Source organism: Clarias gariepinus, chromosome 21, assembly GCF_024256425.1.
Source record: "Clarias gariepinus isolate MV-2021 ecotype Netherlands chromosome 21, CGAR_prim_01v2, whole genome shotgun sequence".
Taxonomy (NCBI): domain Eukaryota; kingdom Metazoa; phylum Chordata; class Actinopteri; order Siluriformes; family Clariidae; genus Clarias; species Clarias gariepinus.
The window spans coordinates 1,219,259-1,239,222 of NC_071120.1; the positions used below are offsets into that span (position 1 = coordinate 1,219,259).

Consider the following 19,964-nt stretch of genomic DNA (forward strand, 5'->3'; position numbering starts at 1 on the left):
TATCTTTTTTGCAGAACAAAACTATCCAGCCCTGGTTCTGTTTTAACATACAAACACTGTCTATGACTTTTCAAGTAGGCCTTGCTATTTCATAGCAACATTACAAAAAGTCCTATACAGGTGCACACTACTTTAAATAGTTAATGTCAAAAATATAAAATGCCTTGAAGCACACATCAACCGCCCCAAGTAGTGTGCATTGCTCCAGAGCCTGTCCCACCAGAATGATGAATCCCTGAGAGCAGCGCTGGTCATCATCTCCCAACGTCAGGATGTACAGTAGGGGTACGGCCTTGACCCTTCAGCCTGTGGAGGTATTCCACCATGTTGGTGCCAACCTTAGAAAGAAATAAAAGAAAGTTAAAAATTGGTTGAATAACAAAGATTAAACTGAATAAGACTATCAATTTAATGTGTAATAGGATTTATACTAAATAAAAAAATTACAAAGCTGTCCATTAAGATAGGATATAGGTAACCTGAAACAAAAACATGGAGACAGCTACTACCAAAAATAAAACGGCAAAATAAGCATGGCTTTTAGGATAAAGCTCCTAAATATTATTATATATATTTTTTTAAGTTAGACTAGTTGATCTTGTGGTCTGCGTTGATTTTAAGCTAATTACCGAGGAAATTCATCGCCTTTACATCTATACGACGTCTATATGACGTATCTTTATCATCCGAAAATTGCTGGTATGTGGACGGGAAATATATATATATATATATATATAAAACAGTGACGGCTGCTAGCTTTTGAAACAGGGGAAGCTCATATTAGGCCTTCATCATAAAATTCATTGTTATTTGTACGTAAATTCTGCCCTGCCGTTTAATTCTGAGTCTCTCCTTGTAAGGAAGACTACTAAATGGTTTTGCCAAAAGCAGGTCAACAATATTAGCACCGGCTGCATCTGCCATTATGCACAGCTTGCTAGCTGGCTAGTTTCCCCTTCCACGAGCTACTTTAATTATATGAACGAACTAACTTTACAATGCTGAAACAAGGAGCAAAGTCAAGAACGCTATAATATGTTTTTTTTTATTATTTAAAGAATGATTTGTACAAACAAAAATGGTTTATATCACCAGCAAACAATACAGAGTGCAGCAGTTCTTCGTACTACTTCACTTGCAAATCCGTATGGGACTGAACTCGAATCTCTGTAGCGCTGATGTATACTTAAGACATGCTGTCAATCAAAAAAGTGTTTCCGCCCTTTAAACAGCTCCTCCAATCATCATATTTACATTTACATTTACATTTAGGCATTTGGCAGACGCTCTTATCCAGAGCGACTTACAAAAAGTGCTTTAATGTTTACAACATTGGATACATACTTACACTGGGTTAACTAGGTTAATAACTAAGTGCCATTAGTCCAACACAACTGAGAAGAGTTTTTTTTTTTTTTTTCGGGGGGAGGGGGGTTAGTCCAAGTACTGGAGAAACAGATGCGTCTTGAGTCGTCGTTTAAAGATAGTCAAAGTCTCTGATGTACGGACATCTAGAGGAAGTTCTAGATATTTAAAAGTCATAACGGACAGTTATAAAGTACAAACGTTTCTGTTGGTGTATATTGTTTTTCTATGATTAATACTTATTTGTGGTCTTTTATGTTTTGTACATCTTTTCAAATTGAGACCTCATTTGTAAGTTGCTGCTGGTGTAAAATAGTGTTTTTATTAAATATAAAATAAAAATCTTCGTTTTATTCCGTTTGTCTTATGCTTCCTTCCTTCACAGAATTCTGTTGACCAGGGTTAATTATAATTAACCGAGGGTATTTAATTAAAATAATGGGAGGGGGCTGATTTAATAAAACGAAGTCTATCCGACATGAATCAGACATTTGGCACATGTATGAACATCTGATTAACATCGTCTAAAAAGCAGATCAGGGACGTTTTAATTCATTTACGTCTTAAATACGTAGGCTAAGCGTCGTTTTAACATCTGGCACGGACGTCTCGGCGACATCTGCCAGATGAGCAAACGCCCTCTGCCAGACATCTGCCAGATGAAAAAGACGACGTCACATAGACACCTCCGCGACGTGTGTGTGCTATCTGGTGCTATCTGTACAGCTGTGGTACTTTTCGTGTAGTTGTCGCGTTGACTGAAAGTTAATTTAGCCTGAGTCACAAGCAGCTTTGGTTAAAGAGGGCGACCTGGTTAGCTTACATGCAATTACTGGTGATACATTTGCATACTTGCCAAAGGGGGAAAGGTGTAAAATATTGTTATAACTTGGAAGAAATGCGGGAGAAATTTGACCGCTATCACTAGATTACTAGTGAAAAACGGGAGGGTTAGCAGGTGTGTATATTTGTGAGAGGGTCAGTGTTTTGTAACACTCCAGCATTTTATTGTCTCAAGCAGTGATTAATAAAGTTCTAATGTTAATGTTAATATTTGCTAACGCTAGCAACCTAACTAAATGCTAGCGTCATGCTAATACTACAGTTACAGTTTAGCGTTCATTCATCACTTCACCATCTTCGTCACCCTGCAAACATTCTACAGAGAAAGATAAAAAGCTCAGACATCTTATCCGTTTCTTTCACACACAGGTGGGGTTCTTTGGCTAACTATAGCAGCTATTGTCAGCTAAATTATCTTACCTCAGACCAGCCTGAAAGTTTAAGTGTAACCTTAACACGGTAACAGTAATAAATGTTACATACAGTGATAATTCTTCAGTCATATGTGACTTAGGTGAGTGAACATGTGTATACAGACCTTGTATTTAACCTCATTTTCCCTTAAATGCCCGAGGAGAATGAACCGTCATCAGCGCTCAAAAGAGAACACACGAAGCTGACAGCCACTGAATCCACCGGTGAACTTTGAGGGAGGGGCCAATCAAACTTCAACCCAGCAGCTGGGTTACACAAAAACTACCCAACTTTCTGTAAATAACCCAGAAAAATGACCCAACAGAGGAAACCCAGCGCTTGGGTAGAAAAAACAACCCAGCGTTTTTTAGTGTGTGTTCTTGCCTGCCATGCAGAGGACCTGGGTTCAATTCCCACCCAAACCCTAGCCACTGGATGCAGTACCAGTCCGAGACCTGGATAAAAAGGGTTGCGTTAGTTCCAGCATCTGGTGTAAAACCTGTGCCAAGGATTTTCTCTCATTAAGAGAAAATCCTTGGCATAAGCTAGATGTTTTAGAAAGAAATTTTAGCAGGTTGTACAGAATTTCATGGCTGTCAGGCCTGTCTGTCCCCCTGTCCTGACTGACTGTAGAAGTATCTGAGATGACTGAAAGCTAGTCAGAGACACCAGTTTCTATTTCCCAGAAAATCTATTCCCTCTAGTTATCATATGTATTAGTTTAAAGCTTTCACAATTTGTAAAATTAAAAGATAAGAAATCTAGATTTACATGCATGATATATTATGTGTTGTTCTCCTGACCTGTGCATTATAGGTTTTGTGTCTTATAAGTGCTACATCTGTGTGTTGGATACATAAAGTTTAATAGAAACTGGATACTGTTTGAATGGGTAGAGAAATGTCATTTGAGCATATGATTCAAAACGTCTCAGAAATTAAGTTTAACAACTTAACACTAGAAGCGCCGCGCCAGTGTCACCTACTTTTAACGTGGTTTACTGGTCATTTGACCGCCTATTGTTTTGAATGGGAAGCTGTTGCTGACACACAAGGATCACTAGATGGCGCTCTCACCCAAAGCAAATAATTTAGCTGCAAGATCAACTTGCACTTGGACAATGCGCCATTCATTCCCGCGTTGATAATCAGCAATATATTTTTTTTCATCTTCAACTGAGAAAACCTACTACAGAGTCTCTAAGGGGTGTCACTAAGTCTCTACTTAATTTTATAACATTTTGAGAAAATTCATTAGTTCGTTTATTCTATTTGAAGCTTCTGAACATATCGGATGTTTGTTTAGTGTGACAGTGCTTTAGATGGAGCAGGAGCAGCGATTTAGTTCTGAACTCGCTTCCGTGAAATTATCGTTAAAACAATGTTAAATTTGAATAAATCAGATCTACCACAGCAGATAATAAACTATGCTATGTCATAACTGAAGCAAACACGACGATTATGCCTCGTTTCGTTCAGTGTTGCTAGGCAACGGACCACGCGCCTAATGGGGAATGTGGAAGTGATGTGTGGCCACTCAATGAGAACTAAACCAAAGATTTCGGTAACTACACCGGGTGTAACATCTGCATGGTGACACTAAACAGCTGAACAACTTCATTTTTCCGTTATGGTAACATAAGCACCTCGGATACCTGTCGCTGCTGCTGTGGAAATATTACACTACTGATATTAAATATAGAATATTTATTGAAAAAAAAACTAATACCATTATAAAATATATAACGTATTGAAACGTTCATAACTTATCGAAAATGATTTGATTAATTTACAAGATGTACGGAGATGTATTTATTTTATTTTATAAATTGTTTTTACAGATAAAAATATATACAGTGGAACCTCGGATTACGAGTAACGCGGTTTACGAGTGTTCCAGAAGACGAGCAAAGATTTTTAATAAATTTTGACTTAAAAAACGAGCGTTGTCATGGTTTACGAGCTCCGAGTATCATGTATCATGCATGCACTTCTTGTTTTGACACCGAGCGTCGCGTCATCACAACTGAGCCAACGGTTTTTCTCTCTCTTGCGCTGCGGGTATTCATCTCCCCTGCTGGGTCTTAGTGCTCGTCTCTTACTGGTATAATCAATCCGTGTGTGTGTGTGTGTGTGTGTGTTTTTCTTTCTCTTGCGCTGCAGAGTTTCTTTTTTTAGTATACGCTACCTATGATTTATTTATGCTCTTTTACCAAGGGAATATATATATATATATATATATATATATATATATATTTTTTTTTTTTTTTTTTTTTTTTTTTTACAGTTTTTGCCAGTTGCTTGAACACTATAAACCCATGCTTAGACTAAAGTAACACAACTTGAAGTTTTTGTTACCATACCTAAAACACATGTACCCATACCTTAAACAAAAACGCTGCTTTGCACTCTAGTTGCAATTATGCAACACCCTTACTCCTTTATGCAACACACATGGTCCTGCATACTACACTCTATTTCATACATAAGACACTTCGTTCAAAAATGAAATCTTAGGGTGCCATTTGGAAAACACATGTATCCAGAATACAAAACACATCGGGTAATTGCAACCACTCAAATACACATCTAAAGGCACTTACTTGCAAAACTGAACACCAATTAGCCAACTATAAGGACGCCAACACCATTGTGGACCTAGTGAGGGCAGACAATGCCATCCGTCTCCACCAGCTACGAAAGAAAATACTTGCAGACAGGCAAGTGTTCAACAACATAAACCATGTAAGCATCACCACCATTAGACGCAGCTTGGGAAAACACAGCATCACCATGAAGCAGCTGACGGGTAAGTGTAACTGTCCTTTACATTTACAATACAGTATTGGTGAAATCCAGTAGCAGCTGAATATGTACCATATTAGTACCACATGGATACATTCTGAGAGCTACACAGGTACCTGTGTGATGGGGTGAGGGTTCTGTATGTGTAGCACTGTAGTACAGTAATATGTTCTCTTCTTTTTCTACAGAGAATCTTGGCCATGGATGGAGCTGCATAGCCTCATGAATTCATTTTCATTGATGAAGCTGGATTCGACCTGTGCAAAACAAGACCACAGGGTCGTAATGTAATTGGCCAAAGGGCAATTGTGCACGTCCCAGGGCAGCGCGGGGGAAATATCACATTGTGTGCCGCCATAAGCCTTCGAGGGCTTCTGCATCATCATGCAAAGCTAGGTCCATACAATAGCCAACATATACTCACATTTCTAGATGCTCTCCATAATATAGTTGACCAGATCAGCCCAGGTTTGTGGTGATATGGGAGAGCCCACGTATGCACAATTGTCATGATTTTTTTGTGTTTACAGTATAGTGTTTTTTCTATTACTGTATTATGTTTTTTGTATATTGAGTAGGCCTATTTGCTTTTTTGGTTGTTTGAAAATGTGTCTCCTGAAAATATGCCTTCTGAATAAACAATGAAAATCAAAGACTGCAGTGTTTTATATAAAGTAGACTAGTGTGTTCCCCCTGATCTGAAAGTGTTTGCATATGATGCGAGTATGTGTCATTTAGTCAACAGAGTTACATTTTGACAAAGGAATGTTAGGTTTTGATAGCAGAGTTTCAATTTGGCACAGATGTGAATGGTATATTTCCCAGTGTTGTGTCATGTTTACTTGTGTTTAGAGTTTTGGCACAATGAGCGAAGTTTTGCAAAATGTGTTCAAGCAACGGGCAAAAACTGTAACAAATAAAATAAATGACCACTACCAGTGCTGATTCCTTTAATATACAGTTTGGGTTTATTCAGATTGATGTGACCTAGTGAGTTGACATCACGCGGATAAAATGCTAATTATTTCGCATTATTATTATTATTATTATTATTATTATTATTAATGTCTTGAGATTGTATCTGACGGGTCTCTATTCTGGCATTATGGTTTAGCTAAAAAGACGCCTGAGAAGAAATATCAGAGAAAATATCACCAGTGTTACTGCTGACTTGTTTCCCGACCACAGGGAAGGTCTGTACATTGTGCTGTGTCACTGTCAGATACTGTTTCCCCTATATTTTCGAGTTCTCATACATAACAGACTGATTTGTTCCCACACCACAGGTGAATTAGCTGAGTTTTATCCTTCTAAATGTGTTCATTGTCAATGTCAGATTGTTGCTCCCTTTAGTCAAATTAGGACACAAGGCGTTATCTGTTTGATCACTGGCATTTATTTCACTTTCATACTTCAATATGCCTTCAATATGCCGTAAGAACTAGATAACAAAAATAAAACAAATAAGAAAAATAAAACACACATCGCATAAATGTCTTATAACGCAAGCATTCTCATAGGAATGATAAACAAATAAATCTTCACAACACAAATAGCTTGATTATAACACTTCAGAAACAATGAGGTGCTAATCACAAAATAAAAGAATATTTATATTCATTTAAATGCAGGTGAACACTGCTCTTGTAAGGTCCACTAGCATGCATTAAGTTTAAGATAGCGTGCATTAACTTAAAGCATTAAGTAAACCCTTACATACCTCATTGGCCGCAATAACCAAAAAGGGAGAAAAATAAACTTAATCTTCACTCCATCCGTGTATTTAAGGATGGAGTGAAGACAAAAACAACAACAACAACTCTCACATGGCAAGTATATGGTGTCGCACACAATTAAACTGTTACTTCACGTTTGACTGGAGAACATTGGTTCCACTCTGAAAATACTATAAAGAGGTAATTTAACCACACATCCTCCTGTTCCTAATGATATTTATGCTAAACAAAATTATACTTTAACATAAAATATTCATATATTGAACTGAAACAATTAAAATAGATAAAGAAACAGAATAACTGATTATAATAGCAGTTACACAGATACTGATTCGACACTGTTTTCTATATAAATAACTTCCCTTATGTATCAGACTGTTACTGCAGTTCTCCTAGTTTCATCGTTTTAAAACTAAGTACAGTATGTTCATATGTCCATGTTCTAAGTAAATAGTAGAAGTTCTGTTACTGCTCATCTGTTTACACAGCAAAAGTAAATCTGGTGATTTAGTGAAGTTTGAGCATTCTAAATATGTCCTTTATAGCAAGGGAAACACATTCTGATGGCTAGAGCTCGTGCTATCAGATACAGTAAGGTTCCCCCTCTACTTTTCACATACAGATGGGATAATCTTGAATGTGTGGTGAATGTCCAATATAAAACCAACTTCACCGCGGCCTTTTGTAAAGTGAAAAAACGAGCCGCGGGTTTCTGCACGACGACGTCAGTCATAAATTCACATATGACTGAAGAATTTCAGTCATAAATCCACAATCACATTCCAGCTATAATTTCCAGCCCTGGTCAAATAATGGATGAAATAATTATTTAATGCTGGACACAAACAGCTAAAAACTTGCCTATTATTATTCTAAAAATCCCGAAGCACTTTGTGAATATTTACTTAATATGATCAAATTATATATATTGTTCATTCATGATGGCGACACATTTTTACGTTTTAAATAAGATATGTTGGCATATTCACGAATCAGGACATTCACAGTTAACACTATCAGATTAATTAATTTCAACACCATGTAAACCGAGGCATTGCCATGTCTTTTACTGTTTTGTCCCTGTTAAGACATTACAAAAAATATATAAGAAACTTTTAAAGCATGAATTTGGGCATCTTATTTCATCATTGTGAAAATAATATGAAGCACATAAACACACATTCATCATGAAAGATCTGTTGTAAAGCAAAATAAAATTCATGTTTGCTTCAGCATTGGGAACAATATTGTTTTAGGCTAAGTAATTATACACAATTCTTCGTTGTACAGTACTTGGTCCGGCTTTTAGATAAAGTCCTTCCATGCGCCATCTGGTGGATATTCAGTGAAGCACAACACATTTATTTAAATTCACGAATGTTGCCTACGGCAAGTCGCGGAACGCTGCGCGCTAAATTGCAGCATCTGGCGGGAAAACATGCGCAGTCTTAATGGCCACATCTGTATAAAGCATTAAATGGCCTACTTTAATTAAAAAGTGCAGACTATTTGTTGGTACTATGTATAATAAAAAACACAGCAGGAGCCAATGCTTTTTTTCACAGCTTTGAAATAGCCCAGACACAGGCTCAGTGATTACGTCTAGGCTGAAATCTAATTTGTTTAGTGCTGGTTTGATTTCATGTTAAATGTAGACCACTCACTGGTCTGCTTAAAAGATATTACACAGATGGCTTTGGACTGCACTGATGCAAACAGGTTAACTGTGATGGTATGTGACTGCAGTCACTCTGATAGTTTTAGGCCTGAAATTCCCACCAACAGATTTGTACATCATCAGTCTCCATCAGTGAACTGTTGGCACAAATCAACAAAATATTAACTGAAATGTTAACATGTTAAATAAAACACATTCCCTGTTATACAATGCATCTCTGACCATATGGCACATGATTATAAAAAAATTAATGTCTACACTACTATCACTTAAAAGAGGATGGGTTCCTTTTGACTTTTGTTCCCTTAAAGGTTTCTCCATCGTGTTATCTCAGGGAGTGTTGCCTTTCTGTTGACTCCAGTTTACTCATTAGGGATAAATAATAATAATAATAATAATAATAATAATAATTTCGAAAATTTTATCTGGAATTCCTATTTCTATAAAGTTGGTCCATTGTTAAAAGTGCTATACAAATAAAATTTAATTAAACTGAACTGAACTGTGCTCCACACTGAACATGTGTACTTTACTCATACACACCATGAATAAACACAAACACTGGCTTCATTTTATTAATTCAACAAATCAAATAATGAATTAAAAAGAAAAACACTGCACAAACACATGATTTTCTGATTTCGTATAAGTAAGTTCTGTCCCCGAGCACAATAAAAAAATAAAATAAAAATAAAACAATGTGGCAACCCTCAACATCAAACCATATTTATTTGGGACATTTTAAATACAAACCACAGATGATCAGCTTCCACAAGGAAAAGACACCAAAAATCAGTAAAAGTAGATCTTAAATATACATAATACACCGGACAGTAAAAAACACTGAATGTAAACGTTAACATAAAAATGTAAAAGTAGGAACTGAATATGGCTGAAGAAGACGATTTTACAGACAGAACCATTTTTACATTTCTGCATTTAGGAGGAGGAAGTAAACAGAATAAAGTAAACAGCTCAGACGGTTTGCTGAGATAAAACACACAGCACAGCCAGTGTTAGTGCGGCGTTCTGTAGCTTCTTACTCAAAGAGATCAGAGTTAATGCAACTTTCAGAAGGAAAAAAAAAATCTGATTACGACAAATAGCGTGGCTAAAGTGTGTATGTGTGTGTGCGTGCGTGTGTGTGTGTGTGATGTATGATCAGTATGATGTACTTATGAAAACTGATGAGTTTTATTACAGTATGAACACCAACAGTACATTAGTTACACTAATTACAATCAGTTGTGTGTTTTTGATCGTTTAGTCTAAAAAGAAAGTAAAAGTATCATTTCCACCAGACGAGGTAAGTGGACATGACTGTAATACTGTCACCAAGTGCAGCAGGACGTAATTGATATAATCATTTCACAAATGATTTAATATTCCAATAATCAACATTTTCAACCTTTATCTGTTGTTCAAAGTGTCTCAGTGCTGATCAGATAATCTGATGAAAAAGTGTTGATACATCGTGGCTGACCTCAGTCTCAGAAATGTAAAAAAACAAAACAAAGAAAATAATAAAGCAGCACATTTACCAAAAACATTATCATTAGTTATAAATGTTACATCTGATATATTGTTCTTTAGGCTAAAACTATCTGCCTTTTACTCTTTTGGATAAAAACATTCATCTGTTTTCAGCTGAAATAGTTCAGCAGTGTCTCTTATAAACACAGTAGAATCATCTCAGCTGTGTACAGCATGTGTGTAATGTGTGTTAGCTGTGATGTTATAAAGGCAGAACGCACACAGACACACACACACACACACACACACTGCTGTCAATCATTCTAGATCCATGTGTAAACTGTCTCATTTGTCATTCTGTAGGAGAGGAAGAGAAGCTGTGCTTTAACTGTATTGTTAGTGATTCTTGTACAAGCGCCATTTCAGCTTAATACAAATCTACTGTAATAGAGTTTAATCTTTTTGTTAGAGACCATTAAGGGGGACCGATCACTGCAGTGTTAGTCTCTCAGCTCCGCCTTTGTGCTCCTGTATAAGGTCTTTTAGCTCCACCCTCTTCTCTCCACACCACTTTTCAATCTCCTCCAGATGTTTTTCCACCTGGTCCTCCACCTCATCCATCCCTGTGGTGCTGCTTGTTACCTGCTGCTCTCGATCTGCACCGCCCCTGAGCCACTGTAAACTGTTTATCACCTCCTCCATCTTCTCCAGTATCTGCTCAATACACACACACACACACACACACACATACACACACACACCAAATCATTAACAGCTGGTCATTAGTTCGGTCAGGAAGGATGTTAAATTCAGGTTGTGTGGGTTGGGCCACCTTATTATATTAGATAATATCAGATATTTTAAGTAGAACAATCAGATCATTTCTGTTAGATATGGGGTTAGGGTGTTTAAATTGTTTATTCAAATCATTTATTTTTATTAAGTTTGGATGTTCTCCCAGTGCTTGGTGGGTTTCATCCAGGTTCTCTGGTTTCCTCCCACAGTCTAAAGACCTGTAGATTAGGCTTATTGGTGTTCCCAAATTGTCCATAGTGTGTGAATGTGTGTGTGTGCCCTGTGATGGATTGGCACACTGTTCACAGTGTACCCCGCCTATTGCCCTAAGTCTCCTGGGATAGGCTCCACCCCCCGACCCTGAATACAGGATAAAGTGGTATAGAAGATGAGTAAGTGAGTGTTAGCCAAGTTAGATGGGTTGGTTTAATGAGGTCACCTGGGTTACAACTGTAGAAGTTAAGTTAGTCAAGTCACTTATGCTAGTCAGGTGATTTAGGTTAGGGTAAGTCGGTCAGTCTTTTTAGTAGAGTTGGAATGGTCTGGGTATTTCGTAATGATCCCCCAATCCCAGTCTGTCTTATTGTATGTTGATGCAGTCGCACTATGTTATGTATTTTACTGTATTTGTATATTGTATGTTTATCTGAATATAAAATACACATGCGTTATCTGTTTATCTGGGCTTTTTGTGTGATTACAGAGGTTATGAACCGATCATGCCCAGAATCTTATTTTAATGAGACGATGCAGATGAGAGAGGAAGACGGACTGAGGAGCAGCACATGAGGACAGTAAGTGACATCACCACTCAGGGCGGAGACTCATCTGTTGTGTCCCTACACCTGCAGTTTATCTGATGGATTTATTCCCTTTTAGATTAGACAGCACAGTCTGAATACAGACAGTATTTAGGTTAAAAGGTTTAGGTTAGTTAGAGAGATTAGGATAAACATAGTCAGATCTTCCTGATGACGTAGTTTAGGTTATTTAGGTTAATCAGGTAATTTGGTTTAAGGTTTGACAATATTAGTTTAGTTACATAGCTGATGCTAATCGGGTTAATCATGTTGTTGTGTTAGTTAGGGAGTGAGACAGAATAGGGACTAAATCATACCCCTTCTCTCTCAGTAACTAACTGCACAGTAGGTAACTCTGTGTGTGTGTGTGTGTGTGTGTGTGTGTGTGCACCACCAATAACCATACCCCTTCTCTCTCAGTCAGTAGCAGTCCTCCTCCTCCTCCTCCTCCTCCTTCTTCCTCACTGCAGTACTGTAGTCTGTACCTGTTCAGCTCTGACCTCTTGGCCTTGCAGAACATTGAGACCTGTTCTGAGTGTCTGATGTTCTCTCTGTACTGCTGCTCGAGTTTATCCAGCTCCTTCTCCACCTTCCTCAGAGCTGCTCCTGTCATGGTGAACTCTTTATTCTTCTGTCCCTGCCTGGGCTGAGCCTGTTTTACATGTTTGTCTATACTTTGCAGTTGCTTACTCAACTGTTAAACACACACACACACACACACACACATTATAAATCACACATTCCAAACTATGTTTAGTAACTTAGGCATTATTTATTTACCCAACATATTTCTAAATGATTTTAAAGTGTTACAGTTCATAAAAACACAACAGAATTAGGAAACTAATTTAAAACGTATGTTGAGTGTCACACACACACACACACACACACACACACAGGTTAGAGGTCTGTAAGGTTCCCCAGTGCACTGAATTAATAATGCAACATCAGTGTAGTTGTACACAGTTTTCTAATTTAACTGTAAAATAAAAAAAAAACAGAAGTGTGAAAGTGTCAGAGTCATTTCAGATTGTTGATTTAAAAGATCATCACCATATACACCACATCTGTAATCTCATCATATAATCTTTTACAGACTGTGTGTATGTGTTTAGAAAGATCACAGCACATTTACCCTTCTAAAAGTTTCTTCAGGATCAATAAAGTATCTATCTATCTATCTATCTATCCATCTATCTATCTATCTATCTATCTGTCTATCTATTAATTTGTCTGTCTGTCTGTCTATCAATATAAGGCAAGAAATAGAAATATTTCCAAACAATATACTGTATTTATTATCTTAGAGGACATGTTGGTAATGATCACATCACATCCTGTCCTTAGTATAAAGACACTCAAGGAAGCTCTTTCTTAACATAACGATAAAATCTAGAGGATGTTTAAAAGGATGTATCAGATCTCCCGAGATAAGGATGCAGTGGTAAATCATGTATACACTCACACACACACACACACATGTGCATGTCTACATAACTCTTACCTTGAGGAACTCCTGATGGGGTGCGATCTTTAGATACAGTAACACTGCTCCAATGAGCAACAACAACAGAATCAGCACTATAACTATAATCACCCACACAGGAACACCAGTCTTCTCATCTACAACACACACACACACACACACACACACACACACACATAGCTTGAATGAATAATTTGTGTATTTTCTTTAAAACATAGCAGCTATTTAACATTAACTTTAAGGGTGTCCATTTATCAAGTACAGTGGAGCCTTGGATTGTGAGTAACCCAGTTTGTGAGTGTTCCGCAAGACAAGATTTTTTTTAAATAAGTTTTGACTTGTTAAACGAGCAAGTCTTGATATTCGAGTACCAAATATCATCATGCATCATTGTTAAAGTGCAGGTTAATTAGTTTTATTTTTACCTTATATTTTGTATTCAGTATTTTTATATGAATATTTTTGGGTTGTGGAATGAATCAACTGAGTTTTCATTATTTCTTATGAAGGAAATTTGCTTTGATTTATGAGTGTTTTGAAATACAAGCATGCTACCAGAACAAATTAAGCTCACAATCCAAGGTTCCACTGCACTTCAAAGAATATTAAATTCAATTACAATATATAATTTTTTTTTTATCAAAGACTTAGTCTCCATGATTCTATGAGGCAATGTTGGACCCATAATCCCATAATGTAATGCAGCTAGTTAGCCATCTATGTGATAAATATAATTCCTGCCTTTGCAAGTTTTTTGTTTTAGGCCCAATGCTAATGTCCTCTCCTGCTGAGCCCTGTGGGAAAGCAGGATTAAGCTGGCAGAGGGCTGCTTTTGCAGAGGAGCTACACCCCTGCCATGGAAAAAACATACTTTTATTCAACTCTTAATTCTAGAGATGTTTAAATAGTATCACAACAAGACTAGAGGTTTATTTAAACAGCGCTGGACATCTCTGTTACACAGACCGCAAAGCGTCTTCAAGAGAGAGGTAACCCTCCCTCTCCTTACAGTGCTACACTGCCTTATATATCCTGCCTAAGCAGATCATTGGGACACTTGAAACACATAATGTGACAAGCAACAGCTGATGATCCATGGAGTGCTGATAACCAGGCGAGTTACATCTTCTGATGCGGAGTCTCTATCAACGTACATAGGTCAAGGCCGCTACTCCCTGTACATATTGTTCTTTCTTGCACGTACGCACACTTAAAGTCTGCAACCCTAACTGACCCATGATTATGTAGGCTTTTAGTTTACCTCCTAGGGACCTACGTCTTTCTCTGCTCTTTAAAGGGGAGGCATGAGGTTCAGTTTGGGGCTTGGAAGTCAAGAGAGAGAGTGACATGTTTTGAGGGCCCTGTTATAAGCCTCTTAGACTTTAAATGCCTGCATCACCGCTTGGCAGCCTGTCCAGGGTCGGCTTTGGAAGACTGCGCTAACTGCCCCAAACTTTTTTGCTTTTGGTTATGGCCAGCCATCCCAACTCAGCCACCAATAGAAAACGCTTGATGTTAAGACTCCCTTCCCAGTCGGGGAACTGTCTAAAATTAATTTTATTTCCACAGTCTAGACCTGAGCAACTGATCAACCCCAGATCATAACACTGTCTCCAGAGGCTTGTACAGTGGACACTATGCATGATGGGAGCATCGCTTCATGCTCTTCCCTTCTTATCCTGACACGCCCATCACTCTGGAATAGACTCATTATACCCACATAACCTTTTTCCATTGTTCCAATGTCAAATCTTTCTTCTCCCTAGCAAACAGAAGCCTTTTCTCTAATTAATCTCATTAACAAGAAGTTTTCTTATGGATACACAGCTGTTTAGTCCCAATCCTGTGAGTTCTTATCACTCTGTATCAGATCGTTCTTAACAGTTGTCTACACTCTGTTTGTGTCATCCCCTCTGTCTTTTCTACATTTGTATAAAGCTTCAGTGTTCAAACTTCTGTCAGAAACTAAGCAACATTTGAACATTTATTTAATTGTTGGATGAAACCACTATCAAGTCATATTTCACTCTCTGAGATTACTTTGCCCACTGAATCCATGTCCTATTAACCAGATTTCTCATTTCTGATTCAGAGTTCATTACAAATAAAAACAATATCTGATGTTTAATATAATAGTATTTTTTACTCAGCTTACCTACTTGTACTTAACAGTGTTTCTTCTGATCAAAGTGCATCACTTACAGAGTTCACTTATTGACCAAAACACATGAAATGTTAGCTATAATTCAGTGTTAATCTTATTATAATAAAGACCATACAGAGACATACCTTCCACAGAGACAGCATATAACTGAATGTCTTCACTATTCTCCGTGTCCCGGATGGTGTAACTTCCACTGTCACTTGGCTTCACGTCTCTCAGTGTGAGCTCTGGGTAACTGAGTGATGTTCTTGGTGTGTATTCAGCTTTACACTGTAGTGAGCGTTGAGTCACGTTACAGATCTGTACATCACCAGCTGAGTCTCTGCTTCTATAAATCACCTCCACTGACTCTGGTACGGACAAATCCAGCTTCAGATCTTCACCAAAACTCTTCTGAACTGCTGAGAAAATGGCTGAGGAGAAAAAACATTCAGCTTTAATTAGATCCAAACACAGACCCTTATAGTAACATTCTGTCCAGGATTTATGTGTAAATGTTTGTGGTAGTCTGGTTACACAGCTGCTTTATTATAGTTTCTAAGCTCCACATTTCAATTACACTGCACAACAACAATAAATAAATAAAAAGTTTTGCTTCCTGAAAAGTTTTTTTTGCTGATTATGAGATGCACCTTATGGGTAAACACAAATATAGTTTTGGTTTGGCTGCATCACATAGAAACTTAGACAAATAAAACAATTAGAAAGAAACATTCAAGTTTCTCATATGCTGTTAAAGTTTAACATAATTCAAAGTAATAAGCTCACGATTTTTGCTTGTATTCAATGTCTGGTGCATCACGTTTCAGTGTCCAACAGTAGCCAGCGAGCACTGATAGATTCCAGTAAACATAGTAAACACGTGTGTGCACACACCAGTTTACCGACAGTTTTTCATACTATTTTACATAATAGTCAAATTTAGGTGTGATTTTCATTAACAGTGTTCAAAAAGCAAAATCTTTGTTGTGCAGTGTTTAATAATGAATTTAATTAGCTAAGTGTAGTTCATGCTTATGAAGCCTACAAGTAATAGAAATGAGCTTAAAACAGGATATACAGTAAGCCCCTGCATGTCTTCTTTATAAATCATAATGCTAAGCAGACATAATTTAAACACAAAACGAGGCTACAAACTAGCAATTTAAGCCAGTGTTAACTTTAGCATCACAAAGGTAGTTAATGGAAATCCCAGCAGCAACATAAAACACGTCCATCATGAAAGACACATGCAGCAAAAGATGACACTAAGAATCTTAGGAGTTTAAAGGATGGCACTAATACAGATCAAATTAGAAACAGGTGACAAGCATTATAAAAACTGAAGGGAACCAAAAGATAAAATAAAAATCCCCAAAATAGAAAGTGAAGGGCTGTTTCTCAGGTAGGTACAGTAACACCAAGACTGGGGTTTTCCCTTAGTGTCTAAACAACCACATTTAAACACACAATAACCTTTAATGTCTTTTAAATCTTTTAATGTCTCTTCAACTTATAGAGTTTTTATGGACTTTACAGGAATAATATTTATTTATGGAACAATTTAGGTCTGAGTACTAATGAGCATAATTTCAGAATTAGACCTTCACTGTGTATTTAACTGCACTATAATCCTGAGATCCTAACATATTATCCTGAGAATTCCGATTGAATAATCAGCAGGAGAAGTAATAAGACACTTACTCTCGATGCTGAGACGTACAGTAGAGATTTCTGAGATCCCACATTCACACGAGTACGTGTCCCTCAGACTGTAATCAGCTTTAGTGATGGTGAGAGAGAGATCTCCCTTCTTATACTGATCATGAGAGATGGTAAAGCCCTCCTGTGAGCTGCATGATGTCTGATCACACCGAGCCAGGACAACGTCTCGATTATAAAATAAGCTCCATTTGACTGAACCAGAACATTTATGTTCACACGAGAGAGTCACAGGCTGATGGAGCTTCACTGTTGTAGAGCAGACGGCAGCTGATACACCAGCTGGAGGAGAGGATAAAGAGAAACAGTTAAAAGTGAGCAGTAAGAGTGTGCAGTGTGTGTTGAGAGTGTAGAGTGAGAGTGTGTAGTGATAGTGTAGAGTGTAGAGTGAGAGTGTATAGTGTAAAGTGAGAGTGTGTAGTGGGAGTGAAGTGAGACTTACCAGTGGTGAATGTGAGAGTGTAGAGTGTGTAGTGAGAGTGTGTAGCGAGTGTGTATAGTGTAGAGTGAGGTGAGAGTTACCAGTGGTGAATGTGAGAGTGTGTAGAGTGTGTAGTGAGTGTGTACAGTGAGCGTGTGTAGTGTAGTGAGACTTACCAGTGGTGAGTGTGAGTGTGTGTAGTGAGAGTGTGTAGTGAGTGTGTAGTGAGAGTGTAGTGAGAGTGTGTAGTGAGAGTGTACAGTGAGAGTGTGTAGTAAGAGTGTGTATAGTGAGAGTGTGTATAGTGTAGAGTGTAGTGAGACTTACCAGTGGTGAGTGTGAGTGTGTGTAGTGAGTGTGTAGTGAGTGTGTAGTGAGAGTGTAGAGTGAGAACAGGACACAGTGATGGGTGTGAGAGTGTAGTGAGAGTGTGAGGTGTATATTGTAGTGTGTAGTGAGACTTACCAGTGGTGAGTGTGAGTGTGTGTAGTGAGAGTGTTTAGTGTAGAGTGTGTAGTGAGAGTGTAGAGTGAGACTTACCAGTGGTGAATGTGAGGGTGTGTGTACAGTGAGAGTGTAGTGAGAGTGTGTAGTGAGTGTGTGTATAGTGTAGAGTGTAGAGTGAGACTTACCAGTAGTGAGTGTGAGTAGTGAGAGTGTGTAGTGAGTGTGTAGTGAGAGTGTAGAGTGTACAGTGAGAGTGTGTAGTGAGAGTGTATAGTGAGAGTGTAGAGTGTATAGTGAGAGTGTGTAGTGAGAGTGTATAGTGAGAGTGTAGAGTGTATAGTGAGTGTGTAGTGAGACTTACCAGTGGTGAGTGTGAGTGTGTGTAGTGAGAGTGTGTATAGTGTAGAGTGTGTAGTGAGACTTACCAGTGGTGAGTGTGTAGAGTGTGTATAGTGAGAGTGTGTATAGTAAGTGTGTAGTGAGACTTACCAGTGGTGAGTGTGAGTGTGAGTAAGAACAGGACACAGTGATAAATGTGAGAGTGTGTAGTGAGAGTGTGTATAGTGAGACTTACCAGTGGTGAGTGTGAGTGTGTATAGTGTAGTGTGTGTAGTGAGTGTGTGTTGTGAGAGTGTGTATAGTGTAGTGTGTGTAGTGAGACTTACCAGTGGTGAGTGTGAGTGTGTGTAGTGAGTGTGTAGTGAGTGTGTAGTGAGAGTGTAGTGAGACTTACCAGTGGTGAGTGTGTAGTGAGTGTGTAGTGAGAGTGTGTATAGTGTAGAGTGTATAGTGAGAGTGTATAGTGTAGAGTGTGTAGTGAGAGTTTGTAGTGTAGAGTATAGAGTGTGTAGTGAGACTTACCAGTGGTGAGTGTGAGTAAGTACAGGACACAGTGATGAATGTGAGAGTGTGTAGAGTGAGAGTGTACAGTAAGAGTGTGTGTGTGTAGTGAGAGTGTACAGTGAGAGTGTGTATAGTGTAGAGTGTAGAGTGAGACTTACCAGTGGTGAGTGTGAGTGTGAGTAAGAACAGGACACAGTGATGTGAGTGTGTTGTGAGAGTGTATAGTGTAGAGTGTAGAGTGTAGAGTGGGACTTACCAGTGGTGAGTGTGAGTGTGTATAGTGAGAGTGTGTATAGTGTAGTGTGTGTAGTGAGACTTACCAGTGGTGAGTGTGAGTGTGTATAGTGAGAGTGTGTATAGTGTAGAGTGTAGAGTGAGACTTACCAGTGGTGAGTGTGAGTGTGAGTAAGAACAGGACACAGTGATGGACGCTGCAGGACTGCATGTCTGAGGAGACACAACACCACCATCAGCACTGCACAGGTGGAGAATAAAGCAGGAGAGAGAAACCCACTCACAGCAACATTACATCATTAAACCTCACATTTACTCACATTCAGGACACTTTAAAAGCTTTCATCTCTCATTCAGTTATGAAAATAATAGGCACTTATTTAATAGGAATACCTAGAGAAAGTGTGTGTGTGCGTGTGTGTGTGTGTGTGTGTCATCAGTCCACACAGCAGTAACACACTGATATCACACTGAGTCTCATCAGCAGCTCAGACTTTACATTTAGACACATTATTAATATTAAAGTGTCTGATGTGTAGTTTTCTGATTCTACACTCACAGAGATACAGTATCATCTACAAACACCTTAACTACAAGTCCCGCCTCCTGACTTATGATTGGTTACAAGAATTCAGTTCCTGTAATCAGTTCACATTGTGATTGGTTGAGCGCGTGAGAGTCTGTGGTACAGGAGCCAATCACAGAGCGCGAGGGCGGGACTTAGAGACAGCAGGGTTTAGTGCAGGAATAACATTCAACG

At 38.2% G+C, this 19,964-nt stretch overlaps 1 protein-coding gene across 1 annotated transcript; it reads right to left on the reverse strand.

Moving 5' to 3' along the window:
- Positions 1-9,552: 9,552 nt before the first annotated feature.
- Positions 9,553-19,552, reverse strand: LOC128509847 (uncharacterized). The gene is made up of 6 exons (XM_053481705.1): positions 19,355-19,552; positions 17,242-17,541; positions 15,684-15,971; positions 13,413-13,531; positions 12,315-12,602; positions 9,553-11,027 (listed from the first exon to the last, which is right to left on the reverse strand). Exons 1-6 carry the CDS (start codon positions 19,413-19,415, stop codon positions 10,803-10,805), a joined length of 1,281 nt encoding a protein of 426 aa, XP_053337680.1. The 5' UTR covers positions 19,416-19,552; the 3' UTR covers positions 9,553-10,802.
- Between the last annotated feature and the right edge of the window lie 412 nt (positions 19,553-19,964).

What these genes read in the sequence shown, in the direction of transcription:
- LOC128509847 (XM_053481705.1), bottom strand. Translation starts at nt 19,415, where the DNA reads ATGCAGTCCTGCAGCGTCCATCACTGTGTCCTGTTCTTACTCACACTC. An exon ending in TGTACGTCTCAGCATCGAGA is followed by an intron (nt 15,972 to 17,241) that starts GTAAGTGTCTTA and finishes TTTTCTCCTCAG; the next exon opens with CCATTTTCTCAGCAGTTCAG. An exon ending in ATATGCTGTCTCTGTGGAAG is followed by an intron (nt 13,532 to 15,683) that starts GTATGTCTCTGT and finishes TGTGTGTTGTAG; the next exon opens with ATGAGAAGACTGGTGTTCCT.